Source organism: Cebidichthys violaceus, unplaced genomic scaffold (assembly GCF_023349555.1).
Source record: "Cebidichthys violaceus isolate CVI_PGR_0920_01 unplaced genomic scaffold, fCebVio1.0.p SCAF_10, whole genome shotgun sequence".
Taxonomy (NCBI): Eukaryota; Metazoa; Chordata; class Actinopteri; order Perciformes; family Stichaeidae; genus Cebidichthys; species Cebidichthys violaceus.
In genome coordinates, this window is record NW_027176263.1 from 6689896 (window position 1) to 6716539 (window position 26644).

The following is a 26644-nucleotide window of genomic DNA, read 5'->3' on the forward strand; positions in this document are numbered from 1 at the left end:
AAGAATTCACTGCCGGACGGCACATTAAAAAAACCCCACTTTGTTTATTGAAGACGGACACAAAAGGTTGTTAATAAAGAAATAATACAAATGATCATTTCAGTCATTAAATGCAGTACAATACAGATTTTTAATGCAATCGTTCACTTGATGCTAATAAGACCACAAATACATCAGATGCCATGCCGGAATGCTGCTTTATATCCCTCTTGATATTACCCTCCCTCAAAGATCTGAGAGCCCAGAAACCCACCTGACACTAAATAGAAAACAGATGCAGACAGGGCTTGTACTATAATAAATAAAATGTGGAGAAACTGCCCTGCAGTTGCAATAAAATCACTGAACTTTCACAAAAATTAATTTGGTTAAAAGTAGTCTGATTTGTAGGAACCTAAGAGTGTACATTAACAAACCAAAACATAACTGACATTGTTGCTCTCATCTTTCATCACATGCTGTATTTTTCACCACGTCCACGCTCAACATTATTATTCTCTACCAACCCAAAGTAAACTATTTACCAGCATCACTCGAACGGCCACAATCTAACTTTCAACAACACCTAAATCCTTTTTGTTGGATTTCCAAAAAGGATTGCACTTCCTCTTACCACTTAAGTCAACATAACATCTAATACTGTACATACAGGTTTAATCAAGTTACTACATGTTTGTGGTTTTTATGTTTGTTTGTTTTTTATCTAAAAGCTGATTCTGATATCAGATAAATATTTTTTTGCTGTCCAGCAACAAAGCACAGAGCTCCTGGCCTCTAAGATTGTATGCCTCTCTGTTGTCTTTGGGGTGAAAGTAGGACAAGGGTGTTTTTATTGAATGAGTTGATGTATCAGTTGTTTATTGGAGGCCCCCTCTTCTTCATCAGAGCCTGGGTGGGGGTCGAGATGGCGGGGGCCCTGGAGGCCCCGGAGGTGCACGAGTTGGGGGTGGACCTGGAGGTGGTTGGACCACGGAAGGGGGTGTGCGGGAAGGTGGCGTGGTGCGGGGCCCTCTTGACGGAGGCTTTGTACGAGGGACAGAGTTGGAAACCAGAGGTTGCTGTTCGGCGGGCGGAGGAGAAGGAGGAGGAGGAGGGGGCAAGGGAGAGTGATGTGCGCGAGGAGGAGCTTGGTTGTTTGGGGTGGACTCCCCATCTTTGACCCGTTGGAAACTAATACAGCGACCCTACAAGACACGCATGCAGAAGAATGTTAAACCACAACTACACATAATCATTTCAATGCAGAATACAAATTAAAATGCAGTGCATCTTTTGTGCAAAGTCAATGAGCTTCTAAGATCCACCAGTCAAAACGGTTTGTGTGAGTCTTTGCCCAGCTCGGCTGACAGAGGCATGTGTGTTTGAGGCCCCGGAGGGCACACAGAGCTGCTTCTGTCTTCTGTCCACACCTGCACTACAATTGCTGTGATGCTAGCAAAGGCAGGCACTGAGTAAGTTATCACACAGACACACAGACACATGCTTTTGCAGTCTGTAGAGTTCCCCATTCCCCTCCTCTGCTGTGCCTCTCTTGATGCAGAACATAAAGTGGTTTATGTCTCTCATGTGCTTGACTTGTTGGAATGTAAAGGAGGGGTTTCAATATCCCCACAATAGTTAACAGAGGACCTTTAGCGTTTAACATAATTTACAAGTCGGGGAGAATGGAACGCTACTCTTATTGTTCTCATTGATGGTTTTCCTCTCTGTTCCCTGCATAGCATCCTTCTGTAGACACACAAGCAGACACACACACACTCTTGTCTTGCTCAGTCAGTGTGTGAAGGATGGAGGGTATAGGTCTCTGTGTCACTGACCCTTGGTGGTCTGATTATATCACCTTATTAAACAGAGAGGCCCTAAAGTCACACAGGGGCCAATAAGAGGACCCCAAGCAGCAGTAGCTTTGTGACTGAGGGGGCTATTGTTTGAGTGTGTGTGTGTGTGTGTGTGTGTGTATGAGGGCCGCGTAATTGATTGGGGGCAGCCCGGTTGGGGGGTGACTGCTTCGGTCTTGTCGCCAGGCCGCGGTGAAAAGGCCAGTTTGTGAGCAGCAGAGCAGCAGCACATCACCAGAGAGAGCATATGGACACAATGAGAACACAAGCTCATGAATATGTGTGTGTGTGTGTGTGTGTGTGTGTGTGTGTGTGTGTGTGTGTGTGTGTGTGTGTGTGTGTGTGTGTGTGTGTGTGTGTGACTGTAAGCATGCGTCCACCAGAACATATGGCCTGAATGAAACCTCGGCCTCATGAATAACAGAAACAGGGAGAGAAAGGTTAAGGGGCTGGCTGTAAGATAGCACCAAAAAAACAAGATTGGTGTTGCAGTGGATCATTTTTTCCACTTTAAAGTAGATGATATGTACATACATGAGTTGTGTGAGAGGTCATAAATGTGCCACTTGTGATGGTCAGTCTCCCTGTGTGCCCCTTTGGCTGTGATGTCTGTTGCTACTTTACTTCCCCTGTTGACAATTGTTTACTTCAAACCCCTCAAATCCCTAAAAAAACACCTCCAGCATCCCTCCTCACACCACTTCTCTGTCTAGCCTCTGTTTCTCCTTCTGAGTCCCAAGACTTTACACTCCCCATAATAAACACAGGAATCTGATATTTTGTGTCCGTTCACAGAAAACTGATGCGCACACACATTTGTCACAATTATAGGAAAGAAAAACGTGAGGAAGACGCACATCTGACCTGACAGCCCTAACTGTCACCTTGCATGACATTACATCGATACACGTGTGCTCAAAAGAGTCAGCACACTTCATAGAGTTCATATGCTGCACTGAAGCACGGATAACTTACATAATAATGTCAGGATGAAAACATCTGGAATGCAGAGACTGTCTTTTATTGTTGTTTAGCTGTGTCTGACTGATTTATATATTTCACATACTCTGCATGCTTTTATGTTGTGCACCTCTGACATGGATGTGTTTTAGTGTCTAACAATTGCAGCATAATAATTGTCTTTAGTCCATGTTTCTATTTTAACATAGTTATCCCTTATTTTATTTGCTTGTGTGTTGAATTTGAGAGCCTCTGTGTTGCATGTCTTGTTAGTACTTGACAATGTTTAAGAGACTCCTGAATGATGATACTACGTATATTAATATTCTCACTTTTTTCATTGTTTGTGCACGCATTGTAAAGCGTCAATATTGTATAAACTTATATTCTGTTTTTAGGTTTATTTTGTAACATCTGCTTCTTGGGACTACAGATGAAAAATAGCCTCTTGGCTAACTCTGGCGCATTTACAGAAATGTTTTTATTAATGTGCACTGTCCCTTATCAAATAAACCAATAAATATATATATATATATTTTTTACAAAAATACATTTTATTGCTCACGTGTAGTTTAGATTTTATCAACTGAGGTTTTCAGTTAGTTAGTTAGTTAGTTTCTGAGACTTCTTCCTCCATACCAACACAATAGAGGTAAATTACATTTGTAGTGCTCAATGTGTTGAACAAATAACAAAATTCCACAGTAACATTTTTTTCCAGAATCAATAGGACTGTTGTTGTATGCATGTACTTTGTAGTCTATAACCTATTGGTTGGGAATTTGAGCTGGAGATAAGGAAGTAAACTGTTTTCACTGGAACAACTTTCAATCGAAGGAATTTTCATTTAAAAATGTCAGTTACATGAAAACTGAGCAAACTCTGTCTAAAAGTGATATGGTTGAAAGCTCCAGAACAAGTGAGTGAGTGGTCTTTGAGTTGATATTCTTTTGTCCTCAAAATTGTCAATACTTTGAGCAACACAAACAAAATTCCATTCACCTCCACTGTCACACTAAAACTGTCTGCATGGCTAGATACCACTCGAGGTAAGTGATACAATTTTGTTTGCTTTTGTAATTTGGGTGAATTGATTCAGTTTAAGTGAAGTGACTGGGGATAAAGGGGGGGGAGAGGGTGAGGAAGGGGAGATGCTGCTGTGCTCATTTGTGCCGCCTGTGTGTGAGGACGGAGGGATGGTGGCGGCCCTCCGCTCTGGTCTGTGCTGTGTGACGTGGCCATCAGAGCCATCAGCTCTGATGGCCACAAAAGAAGGGAATCTCTTCTGTCACAATCTGGCTCGTGGCCTTTCAACTCCCCATCTGTTTATGTGACGCTCAGTCGGGAGAGCTGACACACACGTTGCAGTGACACACACATGCACGCACGCACACACAGTAGAGAGAGATCAAACGCATACGAGCAGTGTGGCAGAAACTGGCAGCCCCGCTGATGGCCGTTTGCAGAGGCAGTGAAGTAGGAGTAATGTGGGGAGAAAGCAGGACAAGCTCCTCCTGAGCTGCTGGTTAACAATCTACATTGAGAAGTCTGATCAGCGCTAGTTATCACTGTGCTTTTTAACCACTTTGTTGGGCTATTTGTCATCCAGATCTGCTGTTTGTCATCCAGCTGCTGTTTCTTGCGTTTTGCAGAGATGTTTGACATTACTACTGTGGGGAATTTAGATCTGCGGCTGTCTTTTGTCAACATAAAAAAATCATTTTCGTCTTTCACGTCAGATACGGCTATTAGCACAATTTCGAAACAACTATCTGCTTTGCAACAAAAGTGTTTTTTTCCTCCTCATTGCTTTCCATGTGAGATAATGAGTCGTGAAAGGAGTTGAGGGGGTCATTGTTGAACCAAAGCCCCACAGAAAGTGGCTGACAAAGACTATAAGAACTTTTGCCCTGGCAGAGATGAATTGTTCTGCTTAGGGAAAAAAAATCCAAGATGGAAAGAGGAGATAAAACCACTGATGGTGAGCATTTTTACAGACTCCAGTAGACACACACACACACACACACACACACACACACACACACACACACACACACACACACTGCTACTGTTGCATAGTAAAGATGAATCATGTCATTCAAAGAACAAATCAATACATTTTGTGGCCTCCGCCATGTGAGGCGACAATGAAACCATTTACAACAAAGCAGCTGTTTCACCATGACAACCAGTATGATGATGAAAACATGTCGGTAGGGTTATGGGATGCCATACACTGGGTCAAGGTTAGATAATAGGGGCCACTCTGCTCTCTCTTGTTCTGCCACAGACAGTGATGTCATGATTTAGGACTTTTCAGGAGCAGCAGTAGTGGCCAGTAAGATAACACGTTAAGATTTTCAGCTGAAATAAAACCTCGTATGACACAGTTTTTCTACTGGTATTATCACTTGCAAGTAGAGATTGAGTGTGTAACATACTATTTGGAAACCTGATAAAAACCCTGTAATTTTCTAGGAGTCTCAGGGAATTCTCACAGACAGTAGTCCTTGTGTGTGAACAATGGCAGCTTTGAGAGAGAGAGCGGTATCAGTGGCTCATTGACTCGCTGTTAGTGTGTCAGTGTGCATGTATAAAATCAGTACTGAGCTACTGTGTTGAGAATTGTACATGTTGCTCAGTGACACGTGTTGTCTTTATGCAGTGTGACAGACAGAATGCAGATGCTCAATTGTCCACATACAGAGACGGAAAAACACATTTAAACCTTGACATAAACAGCTTTTAGGTGGTTTTACCCACAGAGCAATCCCCCCAAATTACACACAATTACCAAATTGTAGTTTTGTATCAGTCATCATGCCTGTTTGTGACGTATACAATTTTCTAGTCATGTTTTAGGTGAAAATAAAAATGTGACTGCAGTTGAGTGTGAGGCTCACCTCGTCTCCGGACTGTGGTCTCATCAGAGATACCTGGTTGTATCCTCTCCTGAACAAAGCCCACAGAGCATCCAGCTTCCCCTAGAGGACCGGAAAGGAAAGAAATGAAGGCAAAAGAAAATAATTAAAGGGACATTTTCAAATAAAAACCACAACCTTAAATTTACATTCAAATGTTTGTAAGTTAATTGCATAAAAGACTAACCCTGATGGGGGAGTACCACCTCCTCTGCTGTTGGGGGCGGCGTGGTGGTTTTCGAGGCTTTGGCTCATACGGTTCAAATTCCTGCTCTGGCATTTTTACAACTGCATTTTTAGGTTTGTCCAGCTTCGCACCTTCCTCAGTGGACCCTTTCTCCCCCCATCGCACCTAGGAAAGTCTCATTTATATTGATATGCTTTTGAGCGTTGAAAGTGTGTGTGTCTGTGTGCGCACGTGTATACCTCCATGCGTTTGATGCCACCCACTCCTCTTCCTCCATAGTAGGACGCATCCACTGTGGGCCACCTCTTCTTGGGCATCCCGTCCTCATCATCTGAGTCCTTAGAGTGAAACTCAATTACATGACACAGCACATATCCTTCCAAATATACTACTATTAAGTATTACCACAAATACTATCATGTCAGTTACAACAGTTATAATGAGAGAATAAAACAAGCCTTACTGGCTCTGGAGGAGGAGGTGGTGGAGGTTCTTTGATCACCTGAAAGTTGAAAAAGAAATGCCATGAGGGAACCAAAGATATAGTTAACAAACGACTGATGATACCAATGTCTGAAGTACAAACTTACCAAAGTGCAGCAGAGAGGCCAGAACCACCACATCAGCAGCAGAGCCAACAGCAGGAACACCACCAGCAATGATACTAGCACGATGGTGCCGTCGAACTGCACACAAACACAGAATGACGGGATTCAGATTAAACCGGACTAAAAGACGATGGACGAGAGAAAGGCGAAAATGAAAAGCGAAAGTACTCACAGCCTCCTCTGATGACAGACACAACAGAGGAGACCTCAGAGAGGGAGGAGAGAAGAAGAGGACTAGAGAACTAAGAGAAAATAAGAAGGTTGAAAGAAAGTTTATTCAAATAAGGCAGCATGCCAGAAGGAAATCATCATCATGTGTGATAGTGCAGACTTTATATACTCAGGATGTACTCACACACTCTGTAGTAGTAATGTGAACGGAGCTGGTGATGTAGGAGAGGCCCTCATTCATGCTCACCTGCAGGTAGATCACCCTGCGAAAACACAAACTGGTGACTGGTCTTATCGTCCACCGCAAAAAATGCAACACGCATCACACGCTTGTGCGCACACATTTGCTGTTTTGTTTCGGCTACTGTACAAGCTCGCCCCGAGGTGTCAAACACATTCCTCCATCTACTTTGTCCATACTTGCTGCCTTATAAGCACACCAACATGCTGACATAAACACAAAGCCAACGTCTCTAAAGAGGTCAGGGAGTTCTCCACCCACAGAAGGAATCTCTTCTGTTTGGATCAGACCCAGACCTCTAATGTGGAAACCACAGACAGCTAAATTACTTCTTATTCTCCAGTAGTCAGTGCTGATATCTTCAGCTATAACTGCACACAGATAGGCAGGCCAAGGACAAGAAACAGGATGAAATGTTTCGTTTTTGGTTCGATAGTTAGCGGGGTTGATGGAAGCAAAGATTGTACAGGGTTCAGGTGTGAGAGGAATATTTAGTTGACAGGTTATTCATAAAGCTAAACAAAAACAAGACATGCAAGCCAAATAGGCATTTGAGGGTGGAAACGTAAACCGCTGGATTGTAGTTATAGGTTTGTAAAAGAATGGAGAAAGGCTTCTTGTGCTGTTCTTATGGTTTGGGGGGCTGAGACAAGGGGGGCATTGAGCTCTGGGTTTAGATTTGAAGAAGGGGCAACAAGGGGGAGGTCACTGCTGGGGTTGGGGAGGGGGGGGGGGGGGGCAGAGGAGAGGAAACAGAGTGGGGGATGGTAGGGGGAGGGCCTTTCCTGTTCTACATCCCTTCAGCACTGTCCCTCCCTTCTGAGACCCCCTCTTCACTTCCTCAATCACTGACTTTGTTTTCGCCTCCTCACCCTCTCCTGTGTCCTCTCCATACCGCTGCAGCTCATCTCATAACTCATGTTGACACTGACTTCAGAGAAGGAAATTGGTGGTGCAGGTGCCACTCTTCTTTTCTTCTACTTCTTCCCTCCCTTCTCAGCCCCCCCCCCCCCCATTATATGGTCAGCCCTCCTCTCAGGCAGGCAGGGGACACGGTGCTATCAGCTCCTCTCTGACAGATAGATCTCAGCCCCTATCAATCATCAATCTGCCCAATATATATGTCTTTGCCCTGTGTGTGGGTAGGAGGGGGAGCTGCATCCGGAAGGTTCCCAGTCAACACAGATTTGTGTGACGGCAGCATCAATGACTTCATTATATGCGACATGGCTTGGGTGGAACAGGAGGTGAGTGAGGGTCTTTGGGGTTTGGGTGAAGAGGTGATGCTGGGAGCTGAAGTCCCTCAGACCTCATGTATAGACTTTACAAGCCCCAAACAGGAAGCAGTTCACCTATAATGTGATCTGACATCTTAGGGCTGCATCTAATGATTGTATACATCATTGATTAAGTCTGGTCAATGAAATGGCAGAAACAAGTGAAAAGTTTGCTTTGTTATCTGTATTAGGAGGCGATCCCTATACCATTGGTAAAATCTGTCCATTTCCTGATGTGTGGGTGGGTTCAGCTTTATTTCTAGGTACATAAATCCTATTTTATTTATCTAAATAAAATGATGAAGCAATGACATTTAGGACACACATGGATGTAAACTACAACTTACGAATAACGAAAACACCTGTCCAGCCTGCACAGTGCTTGCTTCAATTCATATTTCCATGTCTATCTGCATGTTATTGCACCGCAGCCCAGAACTCATAAACCAGCTGTTGGCCTACTCTCTGGGCCCGTCAGCCATTCACAGCTGACTTCCTCTTTAGAAGCACTCAGGGTGTTAAAGCAGTGCTGTCCCTGCTCTGATGGGCTTCTGTTACATGGAAGCATAATTCCTTCAGGCTCTATTGCATTGTGTAATGATGCTCCCTGTTCTGCTCTGCTCTTAGCAGTAGCAGACCAACAACTACTGCTGGATTGTGAATTAGGTGAATTGTTGCTGTCTTTTTGTCAGACTCAATGTCTGAGTTAAAATAAAATGATATGTGCCACGTCTGTTATAACGTGGGAGGAAAATAATACTGTAAGTGACAGACTCTTAAATATCCCTGCTGCTACAGTGTGAAGACAAAATGTCTTCTTTCCACATCTCTGAACAGCAGTTAACCATCAAAGCAGTACTTTTCACTAGCAGACAAGACAAGCTCAAAACACGCTTGAAATCTGAGTGACAGCAACAAGACAGATGATGACTGGGAGGTGTCTGAGGCCGCAGGCCAGAGTGTATAATTATGCACTGGACTGCAGGCAGCGGGGACGGTAAGGCTGCCGGGCCTCGGTCCTCTCCAAGTTCAGCCCACAGCATCGCTCTGTTTGCCCTGCGAGGAACTTCTGCTCTTCCTCACCAGGAGCGAAGCCGGAAGCCCTCTGAGGAAACTTTACACTGCCCCACCGACTCCACTCACACTTTCGCTCTCCCAAAGTGTCAGACAGAGATTGGGATACATCACACAACACGTCAATACACAAACACATACACACACATACACGGTAACGAAGGTCCTCTCCAGCAGGCTCTCATTAAGTTGTGTTCCTGGGCTCTACTCCTGTTGTCCCCTTGTGATTGGTGTCTGGCTTCGTTAGCTGTGACAAACACTGATTGATCACAGACACTCAATGACTTTGGCCCTAATTTGTTCAAGGACGGCAGTCTTCTGGTTTAAACACCAAACTTGTGTGCAGCTGGCAAATATCTGGGCTCAGAGTGTTACAGCTGAACATGGAGAGTTTGGCAACTGGAGTGATGATTGAGAAAGCGATTGTGGGGATGAAAAGACAGTGAGAGCGGTGCAGCTTACCTCCCAACCTCCTCTACGACAGGAGCAGGGCAGAGCAGGAAGGTATCTTCTATCCCAGCTGGTCTCTCGTCTGCATAAAAAGAAATAATACCACATCTTAAGTCTGAGAAATTTAAACACGGTTCCCACATTCTTCTTAAATGCACAAGCCAAACCTGAATCCCATGATGCATTAGTGAGTTAGCTTGCATGTGTATGTTTGCAGAACTTACCCACAGTGAGCGTATCATTTAGTTTAAAGCTGCAGAGGACCTGGTCAATGTTTCTGGCATGGAGAAACCCATTGCCTCTCACCACCACCTGGAAACTCTCTTGAGACAAAAACAACGAGTGCAGGCACCATCAGAATCGGTTAGCTATATGCACACTCAAGCATGACAATGATAAGATACATATGTTCAGCTGTATGTGAGAGATGCATAAGATCAAAATCGGTCTTCTATTTTAGTTTGAAGTAGAAGAAAATTCCCGGTATACCATTATGTTGAATGCTGGCAGCCATTCTCTCTCTCTGACATGCTCAACTTAAGCAGGAGAAACTTGTGCATGCCTCATTACTGCTTGTTTATATCTGTGTGCTTATGCGTGTATGTGTGGAAAGGCCATAATAAGCTCCAATGGTGCTAATGCTAAAAGTGCTGCTATTCACAAATATGTGCTGTGCAGTAGCCAGGAGGTGTGTGCGTATGTGTGTGTGGTGTTGACCTTTAGTTTCCTCCAGGCACTGTTAAAGCGCACTGACAGAGGCTTGCCAGCATATGCTGGAGTGTCTATGTGGCTGCTACCCAGCATATGTTAGAGAGCGGGAAAAAAACACTTGCTTAAAAACATGCCTGCAGGGCTGACAACAGCACAGCACTGTCAAAGTAGGTCTGACCTTAACTATGGCACCATAAACACATGTCTGTGTCTGTATGCATCTGTTTGTAACGTGGTGTACATACTGTATGTGTGCACTGCCTTTGCGTTTTGTAAGTGTCTGCATTTCTTCACTATGTGCATGCATGAATGAGTGCAGGCATGTGTTAGAACATGCATATGTGTGTGTGTGCAAGTGTGTGTGTGGCCTCTGTCTGTGCAGTGAGCTTTCCTCTAGCATCATCCTGGTTAATAGAAATGAACATTTGCTACACCTTTAACATTTAAAGCTCCAGCGTGAAGATCAGTGGATAAAACATCACAGAGTGTGGGTGTATACGTGACAGTATTTCCTCAAAGGTCAGACAGGCTGAAGAGCCATAAATACAGATACACCAACATAGGCAGAGTGGAGGAAACAAACACCACTTTACATTTGCCTACACATCTCTACATATTTACAGATGTTGTGACATTTTTCTTAAGAGGGCAAATTTGTCGGAAATACAGAAGAAAAAGGGATGAAGTACAAGACACATGGAAATCTCAATTTCACAAAACAGGGATACGTTGTATATATTTCATACTGTATATGATATACAGTAGGTATTGAGATAATACATTTTACTAGACATTGCATTGGTTTGTACAGACAGTGCAGTTATCCAGCCTCAGAAAAATAAAACCATCTTTAATTCAAATTTCTAATATCCTGGAACACAGCCAACTTCAAACAACTGTGTCCATCTGCATGTGCGTGTGCTTATTTACAGATGTTCAATGACATGCAACTTGTCAGTGCTGCTTATGTCCTTTTCTCAGCTATACTCAGATTCTACATGTGTATTCACACACAAACACAACCCAATTAACCTTGCATCTCATTACAGCCTAATAATTCACTGGTCACTATGTCTTCTCCCTCCTCCTGTCCTGATTTTACTGTAAAACATAATCACAACAATAAATTACAACTATATAAAATACTATTATACAACTTTGTGTATAATAATTTAATCATTTTCATATAACTGATGGTTTGTGTGGTTTGTAGTTTGCAGCCACAACAATGTGTAACTTAATTGGGGGTCTTAACACTAATTATTCCGAATGCTCAGCGCCGTGGCTGCTTTAGCAGTCGTCCCCCTTTCACACAATGTTACCATCAAACAGCATGAGCTGCACTGTGACAGGGAGTATGTGCGCGCGCGCGTGCACACACACACACACACACACACACACACACACACACACACACACACACACACACACACACACACACACACACACACACAAAACACATAACATGGTAATTGTAGATGGTAGATATACTCCAATGAAATCTAATTCTGAGACTCTAATTCTCCTACTCCTTTAAAAGTAGAAAATAAAATTGAAAATTGCTTCCTGGCTTTGCTTTATTCATCAGCAATTAAGTAGTGTATTGCATTATAACTACATGTAACAGTTCAACATCTAGTGTCTTATTCATTCAACTATTAAATACTGAGTCATAAGGAATATTTCCAAATTAAAATGTTTGCTAAAAATATATATTTTTAAATACACTGTATCACTGTTTCCAATGATGTTTTATCCAATCTTTAATCCATTATTGATGGGTAGGAAATAAAAAGTCTCAATTTGAATATCTCCTACACACAACCTGACAGACACACACACACACACACACACACACACACACACACACACACACACACACACACACACACACACACACACACACACACAAACACCGAGGCTTGATGGGCTAAAAGGTCAGTGCTGTCAGACACATGGTGGGCAGGGACTGGTGGTGCCCTGCTGACATGTACAACACATATGCTTCTGCCCTCTCGTCTGCTTTCTGCCTGCCTCTGTGGCCACATGTCCATTTACATCTACACCTGAGTGTTTGACAAGGATTTGATTTGTACGAATGTGTGCCGTGTGTGACTATACACATGCATGTGTGTCTCGCGTGCATGGAGAAAATGGGCTACGGCTTGTCCGAACAGCGGCACTTCAATCACATTAGTTCGACAGGACAGTGAAGGGCAGGGAGGGGCAAAGGAGGACGGAACAACGGGGAGGAAAGGGTCAGACGTTAATGAAAGCAGCAATCTCTGCTGTCATGTTACATCTAAGGCCCAACTCTCACTGTCCTGTGTGTGTGTGTGTGTGTGTGTGTGTGTGTGTGTGAGGGGAATCAGTCCTGTCATGTCTGATAGTGTGGCCCAACGTTCACTGTCCAGTCTGATGGCCTGTTTGCAGGCAGCTCGGTCTGGTCACTTCACATCAATGTGAGGGGCATGTGTGTACATGTGCTTGAAGATGTGTGTGTGTGTGTGTGTGTGTGTGTGTGTGTGTGTGTGCTGTCTAAAGAACATCTTAACGTGTGTGTTGGTGTAAAGCATGTATGGTATGTGACTACATGCAAGCAGAGAGGAAGACAGAGAGAGAGACTGTCACAATACCTATGTAATATGTCAGTATGTAAGTACATGTAAACGCATTAGAATGGATGGATGGGGGAAGATGGTTGTATTCAAACCGCTCGGGAATCTTGACGACAGTCTTGCAGTTCACAATAAAAGCAAACTCTTGTTACATCGTGACAAGTGCTTGTCAATAACATTATATGACTTTATACTGAAATAATAAGCTTTGAGTAAGGAAAAAAGAGCCAGTTATTTCTCCACAGGACAATTTAAAGCCAACCATGAGTATATGATATAAGCATTGCTTGTCTAACATAAGAGTTGTATGTTATTTATACACATCATGTTACAACAAAGGCAGCACACTATAAGCATGTATTCAGTCAACTACAATCTTCATTAATTAGGCCAGAATCAGGCCTTGGTTAAAGCGTGTCCTTGGTTTCTTAGTTCACTGACCATTAGGCTGCTCATCAATCGAATAATAAATGAGGCTGTTGGAGAATATTTGGGCACATGTCGAGTGACACACTCAGACCGGAGAATGTAATTATCACATGACGTGACAACTGAGATTCTTTATTTTTCCTTCCTCATTTTTGTCCTTTAAAAGCTACAATTCTATTGCTCTAAGAATCCCCTGCCCTCCCCTCCTCCCTCCTCTCCCTATCCTCTCCCATCCTTCCTATCCCATAATGAAGGAGGCTAATCTCCATTGGTTGTCCTGGTAGCACTGCTGCAAATGCACTCACTTAAGTGAGTCCTAATAAGGTCATGTCAAAGCTCATCCATCCTGCTGACTACACATAACGGCTCTCTCTCACCGTCTCTCTTTAGTTGTTATCCCGTTTCTTACCTCCTGAAACTGCTGTCCAGAAGCACAAGAGCTGGATATGGACGAGGAGGTGAGAAGGAGGACAGGGTTGAAACAGCCATTTAACATATACGATGTGGCAAACTAGGCCAGAAAAGCAGCCATGCTTAAAGATTCACGGTTAATTCCTCTGACCAACACCCGTCCCCCCTCCTCTTTGTTGCACACACGCTGTGCTGAAGCGGCTATGCTAATTTCCCCCGGCCGTGAATGACAATACGCTCTCTGTCACTCCGCGGTCATAAGCGTCCATGCGATTACTCAACCTCATGTTCCACTCCAGAGGCTTTGGATGGCTGTCATCTGACACAATCGCACACCGTGACTGCCCAGTGTCTTAACAAGAAGGGGAGACCCTTGCACCTCACAACTCTTACCTCCTGCACACACACTGGACGGCTCTGCCGCTAGAATCTCAATGCAGGACTTCTTGATGATCTGAGTGATTAGACAAAAGGAAAAAACACAGTCACAAGACAATTTAATAACACAATATGATTGTGCGTGGATGAGCGTATATCTGTTTACATGTGGTATGTAGGTGTCTTACCGAGTCAATGATTCCCCTCAGGGCTTGGAAGCCTCCCCACACAGGAAACACGTGTTCCACAGTGTCTGCAATAGTTGCAAGCTAGAAGAACATGCAGACACAGAAATAATTGTATTTGCTCTTTTTTTTTAATGCATATCCAACATCTTCCATATCCTTCTGTGGATCCTACCTGGGTCTGGTTGAATTCTTTGACCCCTACACAGTAAACAATGGCTCCCATAGACCTGGCCCTCTGAGCCTGCAAAACAGAACAAATAAACCAAAATTCAGTGACCTTTAAAGAGACTCTGGTAGGCTTATGGGGCCAAATAAATCTCCCAAAAAAAACAAACTTTCTCATTCTACACAGTAGACATTTTAGACAGGAGCTAGACAACATGACATTGCCTCGGATGTAGCATATGCTAAAACACTGCCAAGGGGGGTCATATTTGTTAAACAACCATCTAGCAATGAAACCTTTACAAAATGTCCCAGGAAAAAAAATTCACAGGAAATAGTGAGCGTTTGCAACTTGTGTTCAGTGTGGTTATGTGAGCTAAACAAAGCCAGTTATTAGCGGCCAAGTCATTTGCATCCAATTTGCAAGTGCATCAACCAAAACAATACTGTGAAATTACTTAATATGTCATATATATGAAAATCAACAAGAGTATCACTCAAATGAACAGCAATAACATCTTTAACCTAACAAACAACACAAGTCCCAGCCTTTTTGCAAGTTTGCAAGTTATTACAATCTTAAAATCTTTTCATCAAGTGTCTACTTCCTAATACCACCTCCCTAACTCATCTTACCTCTCGCTGAGCTGTGTCAAACTGCCAATCATTCAGTTCCCCGTCCGTCAGAGCGATGATAACGCTGGCGGTCCCTGCAGAACACAAAACCTTCATGTTCTCTGAACCAACGCACTAAATGTAGGCTAATGTAATGAAGCATAATGGAGAGAGCTTACCCTGCTTCTCTTTATCTATCTGCTCATTAGCCTGCAGTTGGAAATAAACAAGTACAGTTTCAGACAATTAATAGCCATCTTGGACATCTGAATTAAAAATGAGTGGAAGTGTGGAATCATGCTTTTTTTGCAATGCCTCGCTTAAATATAAATACTAAAAGCTCAGCAGTTTGAAGAAGCAGCAAGTAATTTATGATCTGAGCCACTCCTTACACTAATCTCATACCAGCCTTGGTTCCACCTGCATGCCAGACTTAATTAATCCTCAGTGGATATTTTCCAGAATAAAATCTTATAGTGATGACTAAAACTGGTGTGATTTAGGCTGGCTTTGCCAATGTTTTGGGACTTAAAGCCTGCTCCTTACCATCTCCAGGCCTAAGTTCATAAATGTGTCTCCTCCAGGGATAACCCTTCTCAGAGCTGTTAAGCCTCCAGTGATGGCCTCCCTGTGGGGTAAACAAACACATTTCCTAATTTAATTCACTTGGAGAAAGCTGCTTTAAGGGAAAGAGATATTTTCACAATACAGGAGTTAGAAAGAGAAAGGGTAGAGACGGTTTGAACAGGAGAGGACATGTCTAATACTAGTTTAGTTTAGGAAGGGAAAGATCCAGACAGAAGAAACAGTGAGAGTTCAAGTGTTGTTCAGGTGTGGGTCTTACCTGTTCTCCGTCAGTTTCATGATGATGTTTCCGTGTGTGGAGAAGACAATGAAGGACATTCGCAGCATGGGGCTGCAAACACACAGTTGTTTTAAATTAATGTGTCGATAACAGAAAACATCCAAATTCATGAATGACTTATCCTGCTTGTACCTGATAAACTTCTCTGCCAACTGCTCAACAAATGAGTAAATCTCTATCCAGTGATTCTTCACACTGCCCGATCTGAAAAACAAAAAGAACACAGCCTTATAAGGAAAAGAAATGTGGTGTTGCCCTGGATGAGTAATTATCATCAGCCACAGCCAAAACAGTTATATTGAATGAAATGCAGGATGGCCAGATCGAACAACAAGTTTGGACTTAAAAAAATAATTTTAAAACAAAGTTGACTGTTTGAAACAACAGCAGTTTTTACTGGTGGTCCACCACTGTGGTCCAGCCTCTTTCGGATGAATTGCCATGAAAGTTGGTACAGGCATGCATGGTCTCCAGAGGATGAAGCCTACTAAATTTGAAGTCTCCTGACTTTTGATCTATTTCCAAAATTAGGTGAATTTTGTCATTTTTGATTATGATGTTTCCTCAACTTTTGGATTGCCATGAAATTTGGTACAGACATGCATGGTTCTCACTGGATGAAATGTAATAACTTTGAGGATCGAGGACCATCATCAGGTCAATATATTGATTTGTCCAAATATTTGGTTTATGACCAATACCTCCGAAAGTAATGTCAATCTTCACCTATACTTGAGCATTCGGTGCTAACGCGCTAAGATAATGAACAAGGTAGACATAATGCGTGGTGATGATAGCAGTTAGCATAATTCCAATCATTGCTCTGTGTAGTGCAGTCCAGGATGTAGACTTGTTTATGTTAAAATAGCCCAACCAAGATAAAACCCTAAGTACCCACCTTAACTTCGTAAAACTGAAGCAAAATCTAAAAAAAGAGATGCGCAATTCATAAAACTACAAACCCACATGTGAACATAGGGCCATCACTTTCTGAAGACTGCGATTCAAAGGTCATGTAGGTTTTGTAGGACACTAGTGATATGTACAAACTGGATTTAATGGCCAAGATATCTTTCAGGAACAACCATACCAGTTTATCTGCTCCACATTCGAGGACATTCCTCTGGCCACTCAGTCACATTCCATTAGTTTGGACTGTAACCTGTGAGCGGTGAGAGCTGCTGGTTAGCCTGCTACATGCTGCTGTGTACATGACAGTGTCCTTAATGAAGCCCAGTCCCAGGGGCCTGCTAATGGGGGCTAATTGCTGCTGGGCCAGAGGGTTGAGGTTAGACAGGGACAGATGTAGCAGGCTGCCTCTAGCAGGGACCATGTAGCAGGCAGCTGGCCTGTGTGTCTGTGTGTGTATAGTATCTCTGTGTTTATGTGTGTGTGTGTGTGTGTGTGACTGTGAGGGGGAACAGATGGTCCCAGTGAGCACAGACAGTTTGACAACAGGTTGGCGGTCCGCAGAGTGAAAAGGCTGCGACATGAACAACAGAGGGATGTAGAAGTAACACTCAGTAGGGGTAATCGTGTGTGTGTGTGTGTGTGTGTTAGGCTGTATATGGTGAGGGTCTACTGAAGGATGCAACTTCAAACAGCAAAAGACAAGACTATGTGTGTGTGTGTGTAACAGGGTTATAAACTGAAATATAAAGAGAGATACAGAGAATAAAGAGTGAAAGTCTGAGCTGGTTAGACTCACGACGGCTCTTTTGTTCCTCCTATTTAACCAGTCGCTTCCTGCTCCACTTATCCTTTTCCCTGAAAGGGAGGGCATGATAACAGCCCTGGTCCAGGAGGAGTCTCTTTTATCTGGTCTAAATCTCACAAAGTTTACTGATACACATACACAACAGAAGCTCAGTTTCAATCCAGTGTGCAGGACAGAAAATGTCTGTCTGCTAAAGTCAAACATTTTTAAAGTATTCTTTTCATCAATCAGAGTGAAGTGAGGGGCTATATGTGTATACATGACTGAGGAGGGGGTTGACCTTAATAGCATAATTAGTCTTATGTGCGGAAATAATTGGTTAATTAATTGCAATTTGGAGATGTTGCCCAGTGCATTTTTCATTATTTTTCTGACATTTTTTTGGAATAAAATATTATTCAATTAATCAGAAAATAATAATTGAGAGATTTCACGTATGAACAATCCCCCCAGACACTGTATGAGTGAATTGAATTGCTTTTAAAAACTGCATTGAGAATGCTCTCAATCTTAATAAATGTACCATAAATTCAAAGTCAGTTCATGAACTGTAAACACACTATCTTTACTACTTTCATTAGAATCACTGCCATCATCCAACCAATTCAGCAATTCATCTTCACTTTTGCATTTCTAATTTTGCATACTATTAGAGCAGGATCTCCTTTTGTCTGCAAGTACTTGGATCAGTGAAAATAAATCTTTTCAGAACCCAGCCATAAAACACAACACCTATTATTCTATTTGCGGGCAACCAGATAGAGAGGAAAAATGCAGCCTGGTATTTGGTGTGGTCAGACGTGGAGTGTAGGAATGTTTTCTAATGTTTTTTCTGTGTGCTGAGATGCATCCAGCGGAGCATGCACGCATTCTCTACACCAGTATGCCTCATAACCTTCTGAACAGTGAAGAGGTGAAGATCAGTGTAGACACGTAGAAGCATCCGTAATGCACCGTAATCACTGAAGATCAGATCAGGTCACTGTGTGGCATTTAAGATCTGAAAAACAGCCAACAAGCTTCCTGGAGGCTTGCTGAAGCATGCAAGTCCAGACAGTCAGACAGACGGAGTCGTACCAGAGGCTTGGCCATGCGTGATGTGCCATGCTCCCCGGGCTCCTCAGAAACTTTTTGAAGCAAAGGGTAAAGACTGAAGAAGCTCTGACAGATGTTTGCAGTGGACATCCGAAAGATCATCAAATTTGTCATAAAATGTCATGTCAACGTGTCCAGTTAGGTGGTGCACATAGAGCAACTGAGAACATGCAACAAGGTTTTTTTTTTCAACCATTACATCTCCATAGTCCCAAATTATACACAGATAATGGTGTTTAACAGCTTCACTGCTCTAGTCATTCTTTTGATATCATAACCTGTATTCTTCAACACAAATAGGGCAACATATTCAGCCATACCTTGTGTGTTTGTTATCATCCCATCTCTCTCTCTCTCTCTCTCTCTCTCTCTCTCTCTCTCTCTCTCTCTCTTAGCATGTTTTGACATGTTTGATTGTTGTGTCCACAAGCTTGATGGCACCTTGCAACTCGAGCCAAGATACGACAAAAATGTCAGTTATGTCTGAGCAGCTATGAACAGCAGCGCAGTCTGAAACTGCAGAGAGATCACACGTACTAGAATAGTCAGGATTACGCAGACCAAAAAGGTAGCAAAAACATCCTCACTGACCATGAAGCTTGAAATGGGACATAATAAGTCAAGTGTGTTTGTTAGGGCTCTGAGGTGCTTTCCTCTTGGTTTTCAGTTTGTGTGACCTAATAGCCTATTTAGTTACAGGTGTTAAACATGTTCAAAATGACATAAAGATATTCAAAGACTTATGGGGTCCACCTAAGACTTGGTATTAATGTTAGAACAGGGTCATGGGCGTCTCGGTGGTCTAGAGGTCTAAGAAGTTTAAGTAATGGCAAGGTCTCTGATTCAAATCAGAGACCTTTTTCATCATCTCCCTCTCATGCCTCATTTCCTGTCAGCCCTCTACTGACTTCTATCAAATGAAGACAAACAAGCCAACAAATATTTGAAAAAAATAATTAAGAGTAGGGTTACATTTCTAAAGATGTAGTACCACTTTCATATACAGCATATTTTATGAGGCACACTTTAAAAAGAGGTTCAAATTGTAATGGTAAAACAGATATATGAGATGTTCTGTGAAATATAAAGCCGGTTAAAAAGACAAAGCGAGTTAAACTGGAGGAGGATACACACTATCCAGAGGGATTTATCATAACTTGGCAATCCAGATGTTGTTCTTACAGATGAAGCATTAACAAATAACGTACTTAGGTATTAACTTCAGAGTTACAACCTTTAAAACATGTCCTAAGGTGGTTGCCAACATACATGTTTTTGTTCCATGGAAACATCAACCTGATCATATTTAAGAACTCTTAACTCCCTGCAGAAAAACAACAAAGACTGGATCCTGCCCCTGGTCACTACATGGCCGGTTCAGGGTACAGCAGAGTAGAACAGTTAAAGGATCACTAGGCCACATAGCACCGCTGTGGGGCAGCTGCTGCAGCTGTGTCCGCAGGCGTCATCAGCCTGAAACTCTATCCATCCTGCTCGCCCTGCCCACATCCCGTGAGTAAAAGCTCAATCTGTGTGCCTCTCCACTTTGAACCGGACTAAAACAAAAGAAAAGAAAAGCATGCCACAACGTCCAAAATAGTCTTCCTACTTCAAATACAATGCTGTGTATATGTGCGAGAAGACACTTAAAGATAAACAACAAGGGTTAAAATGGTTTTGGACGTGCTCTCCGTGCAATAGTCATTCCACTAAACAAGAAACCGCTATCTTATTTAGGACTTATTGTGTGATACAGAAAGCCAATTCATAAAAGCACGACTACCAAATGTACACGCGCAAACTTGTAGTTTGCTTTTCTTTAGCACCGTTAACAACAGACGGAATCTGGCTGATGCGCTCCGCGTTTCCAAACAACTGGGTGGTTGCATGGCAATGCGCAGCGATGAGAAAGTAACAAAGCCGTAAATAATATCGGACACTCACTTGTCCAGGACAAAATAGAGGTCGAAGGCGCCCTGACAGGACCTCTCCTCCTCCTCCTCCTCCTGTTGCTCTCCCTGTAGCTCTCCTTTCACCGACACATCGAGGAGGAAAATTCCCAGCAAAGCCAAGGCGAGGAACATGCGAGTCTGTGTCCTCGCCATCTTTCCCGGTTTCTGTTGACTGCCCCAACACTGTGACAACTAAAGATCTTCACATTTTCTCTCAATCGTCTGTTTCTGGATCGACTGCGCGTGTGTATAACGCGTTATATCCCGGTGTTTCGTCCCGTTACGCTGAGTGCATTCGGACTACAAGAGCCTTGTTCAGTTTAAGCCGGGCTTCCCAAGTCTTCCGTTTCAGCTGAGAAAAAAAAATGCACTGAAGCAGGCAGCATGAAGGAGAGGAGCGACACCCGAGGAGAGATACAAAACTCCACTTTTACACAGAGACAAATGGCTGGGGTGGGATTACTCAAAATCAATTTGAGAATGGGAAAAAACAAGTCCTCTAATGAGTCTGTCTGTGGTCTTTAGTTTGTCCATGAACCATTAAAGGACCAGAAATCACACATATTACACGATTAATTAAAAAAAGCTATAAATTATGTTCACTTCCTTTGAGGAAACGTTTCTCCTTAATATTGTTTGGGTTATAGTTACTTAAGATTATTTTGAATTTTCAAATTAAATAAGCAGGCCGTTTTAGTACGGTCAATGATGTAATATAAAAATAAAATCTCGTTTTGAATAAACAATCATTTGTTATTTTTCTGTACCTTGGAATTTGCCTCTGTTTACCGTCTAAGGCATTTCGCCTTAAAATGAAAAACAGGGGAACCGCAGAAATTCAATTATGGGCCTGAATGCCAATCGACCCGTGACAGGATGTGATGCTGAAAGGTTTTCAAAGTGGTGCTGAGCTTGTCATCAAACTTCCTAAACACAATGCAATCTGATAGGCTACTAACATTTGAGGGAATGTTATACATAAAATAAAAAATATTCCCCAGCCTACTGTGTGATTGCACTATAACCAGACAGTAGGAGTGTGCCCGAGGAGCTTAATTCCCAGCGAAGGTTTTTATGTGTTCCCGCTTTCTCATTACAGAAAGTTGGCTCGATAACGACGAGGACATTTACCCAAACCAAAGCTTTGATGCAGAATAATTCATTAAATGCTCATTAAACAGAAACATTTAGTTTATGAATAATGAATTTGCCCGATGGCAAACACAGACCACCCTCCACCATCTCATGTGGCCAATTTTACAATTTACAATTGCCCACATTAGCCAGGACAACTTCCACCACTCGTGTAGCTGGTCTTATTGTTTCCAGAAACGTAACCAACAAATGTCCCCAATATCGTGTCCAGACTACATTCTGAATATCTGTTGCACACAAAGCACATTTAGAGGAGGGACTTTTTAAAACTACGAGACACAATAATATGTCAGAATGGCTTCATGAACATTTTAGGATTTCTATCCGACTAACTGCAGGCTGGACAAGCTTGTGAAGTCTCGTTCCGCAGGATGTGGTCCTTCTAAACTCATGGTTTCAGGAAATGTATAACTCAAACTGTCCAATTTATACACAGTAAAGGCACAGGGAACATCATATTTGAAACATTTCACACTGTCTAAAAGGTGTTCATAGTGGTGCGTATGTCCACATCAGTCAGCTGCACTGGACGATAAACACCCTATAATGTGCATTATTGTTCAAATTATCGCAGTATTTCCTTACTGGCGGGCATGTCTCTCTTGTTCACTGAAAGCATTGTAAATCAGACATGGGGGAATTTGCCACGGGACTAAATTCAAGTCCCGTGTACGCGCGTCTATGTGTGTGCGTGAGTGCGCGTGTTTATATCAATGCGCCACGCTTCAGCGCGCTCTCTGAAGGGAATAAGTGGGAGTGGGCGAGGAGAGGGACCACAGTACGGAGGAAGATCCAGTCGGATAAGTAGCTCGTCACCAAGATACGGAAGGGCATCGCCACCGAGGTCCACTGCACCTGCTGCAACTTGCGGCCACACGGCACAAACACCCTCCTCATGTCCAGCGGGTGAGTCACGCGACACTATAAATGCACTTCTCTGTTTTCTTTACAGGGTACACGATCTTTCTCTCATATGTCATTATTTTTTACCAGGAAGACTGGCATATTGAGATTGTCACAAGATTATTCTGTTATGATGCTGTGCGGTCAACTGTCAAGAAAACCCTAACGATTATTGACCAGAGAAGGAAAACAAAATCAATAGTCATACAATCTGCCTGCCTTCAAATTGTTGATAAATTAGGAATAAGCATTTTTAACTTATCTTGCGCACAGAGGAGGCAGTTGGGCTTCACGGCAGATGGGGAGACAAAAGGAGAAACCGAGTGAAAAACTGAGACAAAGGACGTTAGAAATCATTTTGCCTCGACACCAGCTGCGTCTGCTTCACAATTGGGACGCTTAATTTAATCAGAAAATCCATAAAATACTGTACTTATTATTTTTTCTAATATTGCTTGCAAGAGAATCCAGAGTTGGGTTCAGAGCATCTGAATCCAAATCGTCTAACGGCATGTCAGACCACTACAACATATATTTTATGTCATATAGCCCAATTGTTCGCTATTTCGTTTGTGTAAAACGAATTATTAAAATGGGAATTAGTTTTTACAGTTCTCATGATTTGAGCCCAAATATATTAAAGACTAGATTGGCTTCTTGATTTGATCTTCGTCTTGTAATAAAACAGTTTGTAACATATTGTCACCTGCTCTTAGACTAATGATAACCGTTATATTTGATCACAGTTTAACGATGGATCACACTTTCCTGCCTCGGTCCATCTGGACCGGTGACAGCAAATTCCTCCAGCATCCAGCGGACCTCTACACCAGTGTGCTCGTTACGCGCAGCATCCCTGCAGGCACGTGCTTTGGTCCATGTGTGCTCCAAAACACCTTCTACGAGACCATCGCCTTCATAGCGCAGAAATCCTGCGATAAGAGAGCTAAATCATATGTGTTCAGGGTGAGTTGCACGATTTTGTGGTCAGTTGTCATGCAATGGACATTTGAAGTTATGTATCTTATGGCATGTTGTAACAGCTTTGCTTTAGTTAGTTATAATATAACCGGGCTGGTGAATTCATGACCATTGAACTAGATTTGTTTGTTTCTTATTTTAATTTTAACTGAATTTACACAAATCAAGTCCCTTATTCTTTTTAAAATGACTATATTTTTGATGCTGTCCATCTGCATTATATTGTTTTTCATGAATCTGCTGTTTGGGGTATTATGTCAAAGGGATTTAGAAACGTGGATTTAATAATAATAATAATTATTATTATTATTATTATTATTCATATTTTTTCAGGAATTCCAAGTTTGTAGGAAAGATGGATTTAAATCAATGAGCTCGACTAAAATGTCAATGATGTCTGTCAACAGGTGGACCCCGAGGCCATGCGTAATTCTGCGCTGGTGATGTCCTGGCTGCGGCTCGTGCAGGCTGCGCGCAATGCAGAGGAACAGAACACAGAGGCCTTTCTGAAAGCGGGTCAGCTGTATGTGCGGACCATCCGGGACATCCGGCAGGAGGAAGAGCTGCTGGTGTGGTACGACCAGGAGCTGTCTCACCTACTGGGCTTCACAGACCTGACCAGAGGATCAAGGGAAGGTGAGTACTGGCTGGTCTTATGTGCATTGACTAGACTCGAGCTTCAATTAAATTAAAGCCCCTCTCCATCCAAATAAAAATATAGCATCCGATTGAGTATCTTATAGCAGAATGAGCCATAATGTTTGACTTCTGGGAGGATGGTGATTTAAATGAAAGTGTATATGTTATGGATTTATCTGTATAGTTTTTTTTGTTGTCTTTTTCAGAGTTCAAATGTGGAAGATGTAACCAGGTTTTTGAGAACGAGTATCCTTTCCTGGCTCACTGCCGATTCCTGTGTACTCAAGTAAAGACCGACACCTGGAGCCGCGAGATTTACGAGCACAAGCACGTGGAAATCAAGAGGCAACACCGAGTGACAGATTTCCACAACATCGCCAGAGATTTGGAACACAAAAAATCTGGCAGCAACGAAGATGCAGAGATTTACCCCAAGAGAAGGAAACACGAGGAAACTCTCTATCCCAAAGTGCGGAAAACGGTTCTGTTGGAAAAAACAAACATTTCAAATGATGACAATATTACACCGCTGATTAAGGACTACGACCAGTCAGCAGGAGATGCATCCTCCTCTGAGGGGAAACTGAAAGTTGATAAGATTAAACCAGATCATTTGGGATGTAAGAACGACGGCTTTACGCACGGCAGAGAGATGGAAACAGGCGAGAGCTCTGGTTTGCACTCAAGAAGCAGCAGCAGTGCATTTTCTCTGGTCCTGTCCAACAATCAGGGCGAGCAGAAAAGCGCTTTCTGTAAACCAAGTAAAAGAACGTCCCCTATTGACCCCCAGGCGCATCTCAGCAGTGCTTCAACAGTCCCCTCTAGCCGCCTAGAGGAGATGACTGATTCATTCACCTCCAGGACTGTTATGGGATACAGTAATCTGATGGCGTCCAACATCCTGAGCAGTGACTTACGTGCTGTACCCTCCCCGGTTGTATTAAACAATGCTTTTCATTACGCACCGGAGCACTGGTCCAGGAGCATTGGCGTCCAGTTGCAGACCACATCTTCTCTCACCATCCTTCCCCCGACGTTCACCTCGTTCGGCGTGTCGGTGCAGAACTGGTGCGCCAAATGCAACCTGTCTTTCCGCATGACCTCCGACCTCGTTTTCCACATGCGCTCTCATCACAAGAAGGAGTTCGCGGCGGAGTCCCACGTGAGGAGGAGGAGGGAGGAGAAACTCACCTGCCCGATCTGCCACGAATACTTCCGGGAGCGACACCACCTGTCCAGACACATGACTTCTCATAACTGAGACAAGAAGGGACACAAAGAAAACCTTAATTTATTTCCTAAACGATGCTCGTATTTAACAGGTTTAGACTCCAGATTCATCAGGTGAATGCAAGTAGCTGTAAAGATAATAGCGAAACGGACACACATGGCCATCACAGACTGTCCGCTAGATGACGATAGAGGTACGTGTAAGCTGATCTCACTGCGGTTTTGGTGTCTTTCCTTTGGCCCTGTGTGTTAGGTTAATGTTTATTTTGTGCCTTATGGAACTCAGGAGGGAAGAAACACGGAGAGATCATGATTGTCATAAATATCTCGACACAATCCTACAGGGGATGTGGATTGAGTGTGTAAGAGATGTGGATTGAGTGTGTTTGCAGATTCTTTTTGAAATCTAAAATTATGAAAATGAAATGGACGTGTCGAGTATTTTGTTCCATCATGTTGGGAGTCTGTTTTTCTGCTCCAACAGGCGGCGACTGAGACCAGCTTTTCTCTTTTCCCTGTAGCTTGTTCATTATAATGAAAATCTATCAAATATGTCTGCTTTGTGACGGCACTGTCCTGAATGATACCAGTGTAGTATGGGAGGGAGTTAACATATGTGTCTTCCTGTACTACTTGATTGGGAGACAAAACTGTTGTTTAAAAGATGCATCAATATCATATCTGTCATTTCAGATGTGTCACCCAGCATTTCAGCATGCTATTTGAAAGAATGAGCTGAAAATAATAATAGGCTGCCACCCAAAAATGAAATTACATTTAAAAAGTTTCCATGGTTATCATTCATCTACAGACCTGATGGAGTCCACATGAGTCTTTGATTTTGTGATTTTATGTTTCTCCACTC

At 42.8% G+C, this 26644-nt stretch overlaps 2 protein-coding genes across 3 annotated transcripts; one reads left to right on the plus strand and one right to left on the minus strand.

Moving 5' to 3' along the window:
- Positions 1-24: 24 nt before the first annotated feature.
- On the minus strand, positions 25-21229 carry antxr1d (ANTXR cell adhesion molecule 1d). 2 transcript variants are annotated; one of them, XM_068722991.1, is made up of 18 exons: positions 20864-21229; positions 16240-16311; positions 16087-16158; positions 15789-15870; positions 15422-15452; positions 15264-15337; positions 14635-14703; positions 14463-14543; positions 14290-14350; positions 9952-10050; positions 9740-9809; positions 6870-6948; positions 6497-6592; positions 6370-6408; positions 6146-6244; positions 5907-6071; positions 5702-5782; positions 25-1184 (listed from the first exon to the last, which is right to left on the minus strand). In XM_068722991.1, exons 1-18 carry the CDS (start codon positions 21022-21024, stop codon positions 882-884), a joined length of 1734 nt encoding a protein of 577 aa, XP_068579092.1. In that variant the 5' UTR covers positions 21025-21229; the 3' UTR covers positions 25-881. The 2 variants fall into 2 exon arrangements, with proteins under 2 accessions (XP_068579092.1, XP_068579100.1); XM_068722999.1 differs by lacking the exons at positions 25-1184; positions 5702-5782; positions 5907-6071 and adding an exon at positions 6687-6756 and having other exon boundaries at positions 6154-6244.
- A 1576-nt stretch (positions 21230-22805) lies between these two features.
- On the plus strand, positions 22806-26154 carry znf488 (zinc finger protein 488). The gene is made up of 4 exons (XM_068717634.1): positions 22806-22932; positions 23676-23895; positions 24318-24546; positions 24756-26154. The coding sequence occupies exons 1-4, from the start codon at positions 22922-22924 to the stop codon at positions 25808-25810; spliced, it is 1515 nt and encodes a 504-aa protein (XP_068573735.1). The 5' UTR covers positions 22806-22921; the 3' UTR covers positions 25811-26154.
- The last annotated feature ends 490 nt before the right edge of the window (positions 26155-26644 follow it).

Coding starts and splice junctions, on each gene's coding strand:
- znf488 (XM_068717634.1), top strand. Junction 23,896..24,317: donor CTAAATCATATGTGTTCAGG/GTGAGTTGCACG, acceptor GTCTGTCAACAG/GTGGACCCCGAGGCCATGCG. Junction 24,547..24,755: donor GACCAGAGGATCAAGGGAAG/GTGAGTACTGGC, acceptor TGTCTTTTTCAG/AGTTCAAATGTGGAAGATGT.
- antxr1d (XM_068722991.1), bottom strand. CDS start 21,024: ATGGCGAGGACACAGACTCGCATGTTCCTCGCCTTGGCTTTGCTGGGA. Junction 15,871..16,086: donor ATGAAACTGACGGAGAACAG/GTAAGACCCACA, acceptor TTTACCCCACAG/GGAGGCCATCACTGGAGGCT. Junction 14,544..14,634: donor AAGAATTCAACCAGACCCAG/GTAGGATCCACA, acceptor ATGTTCTTCTAG/CTTGCAACTATTGCAGACAC.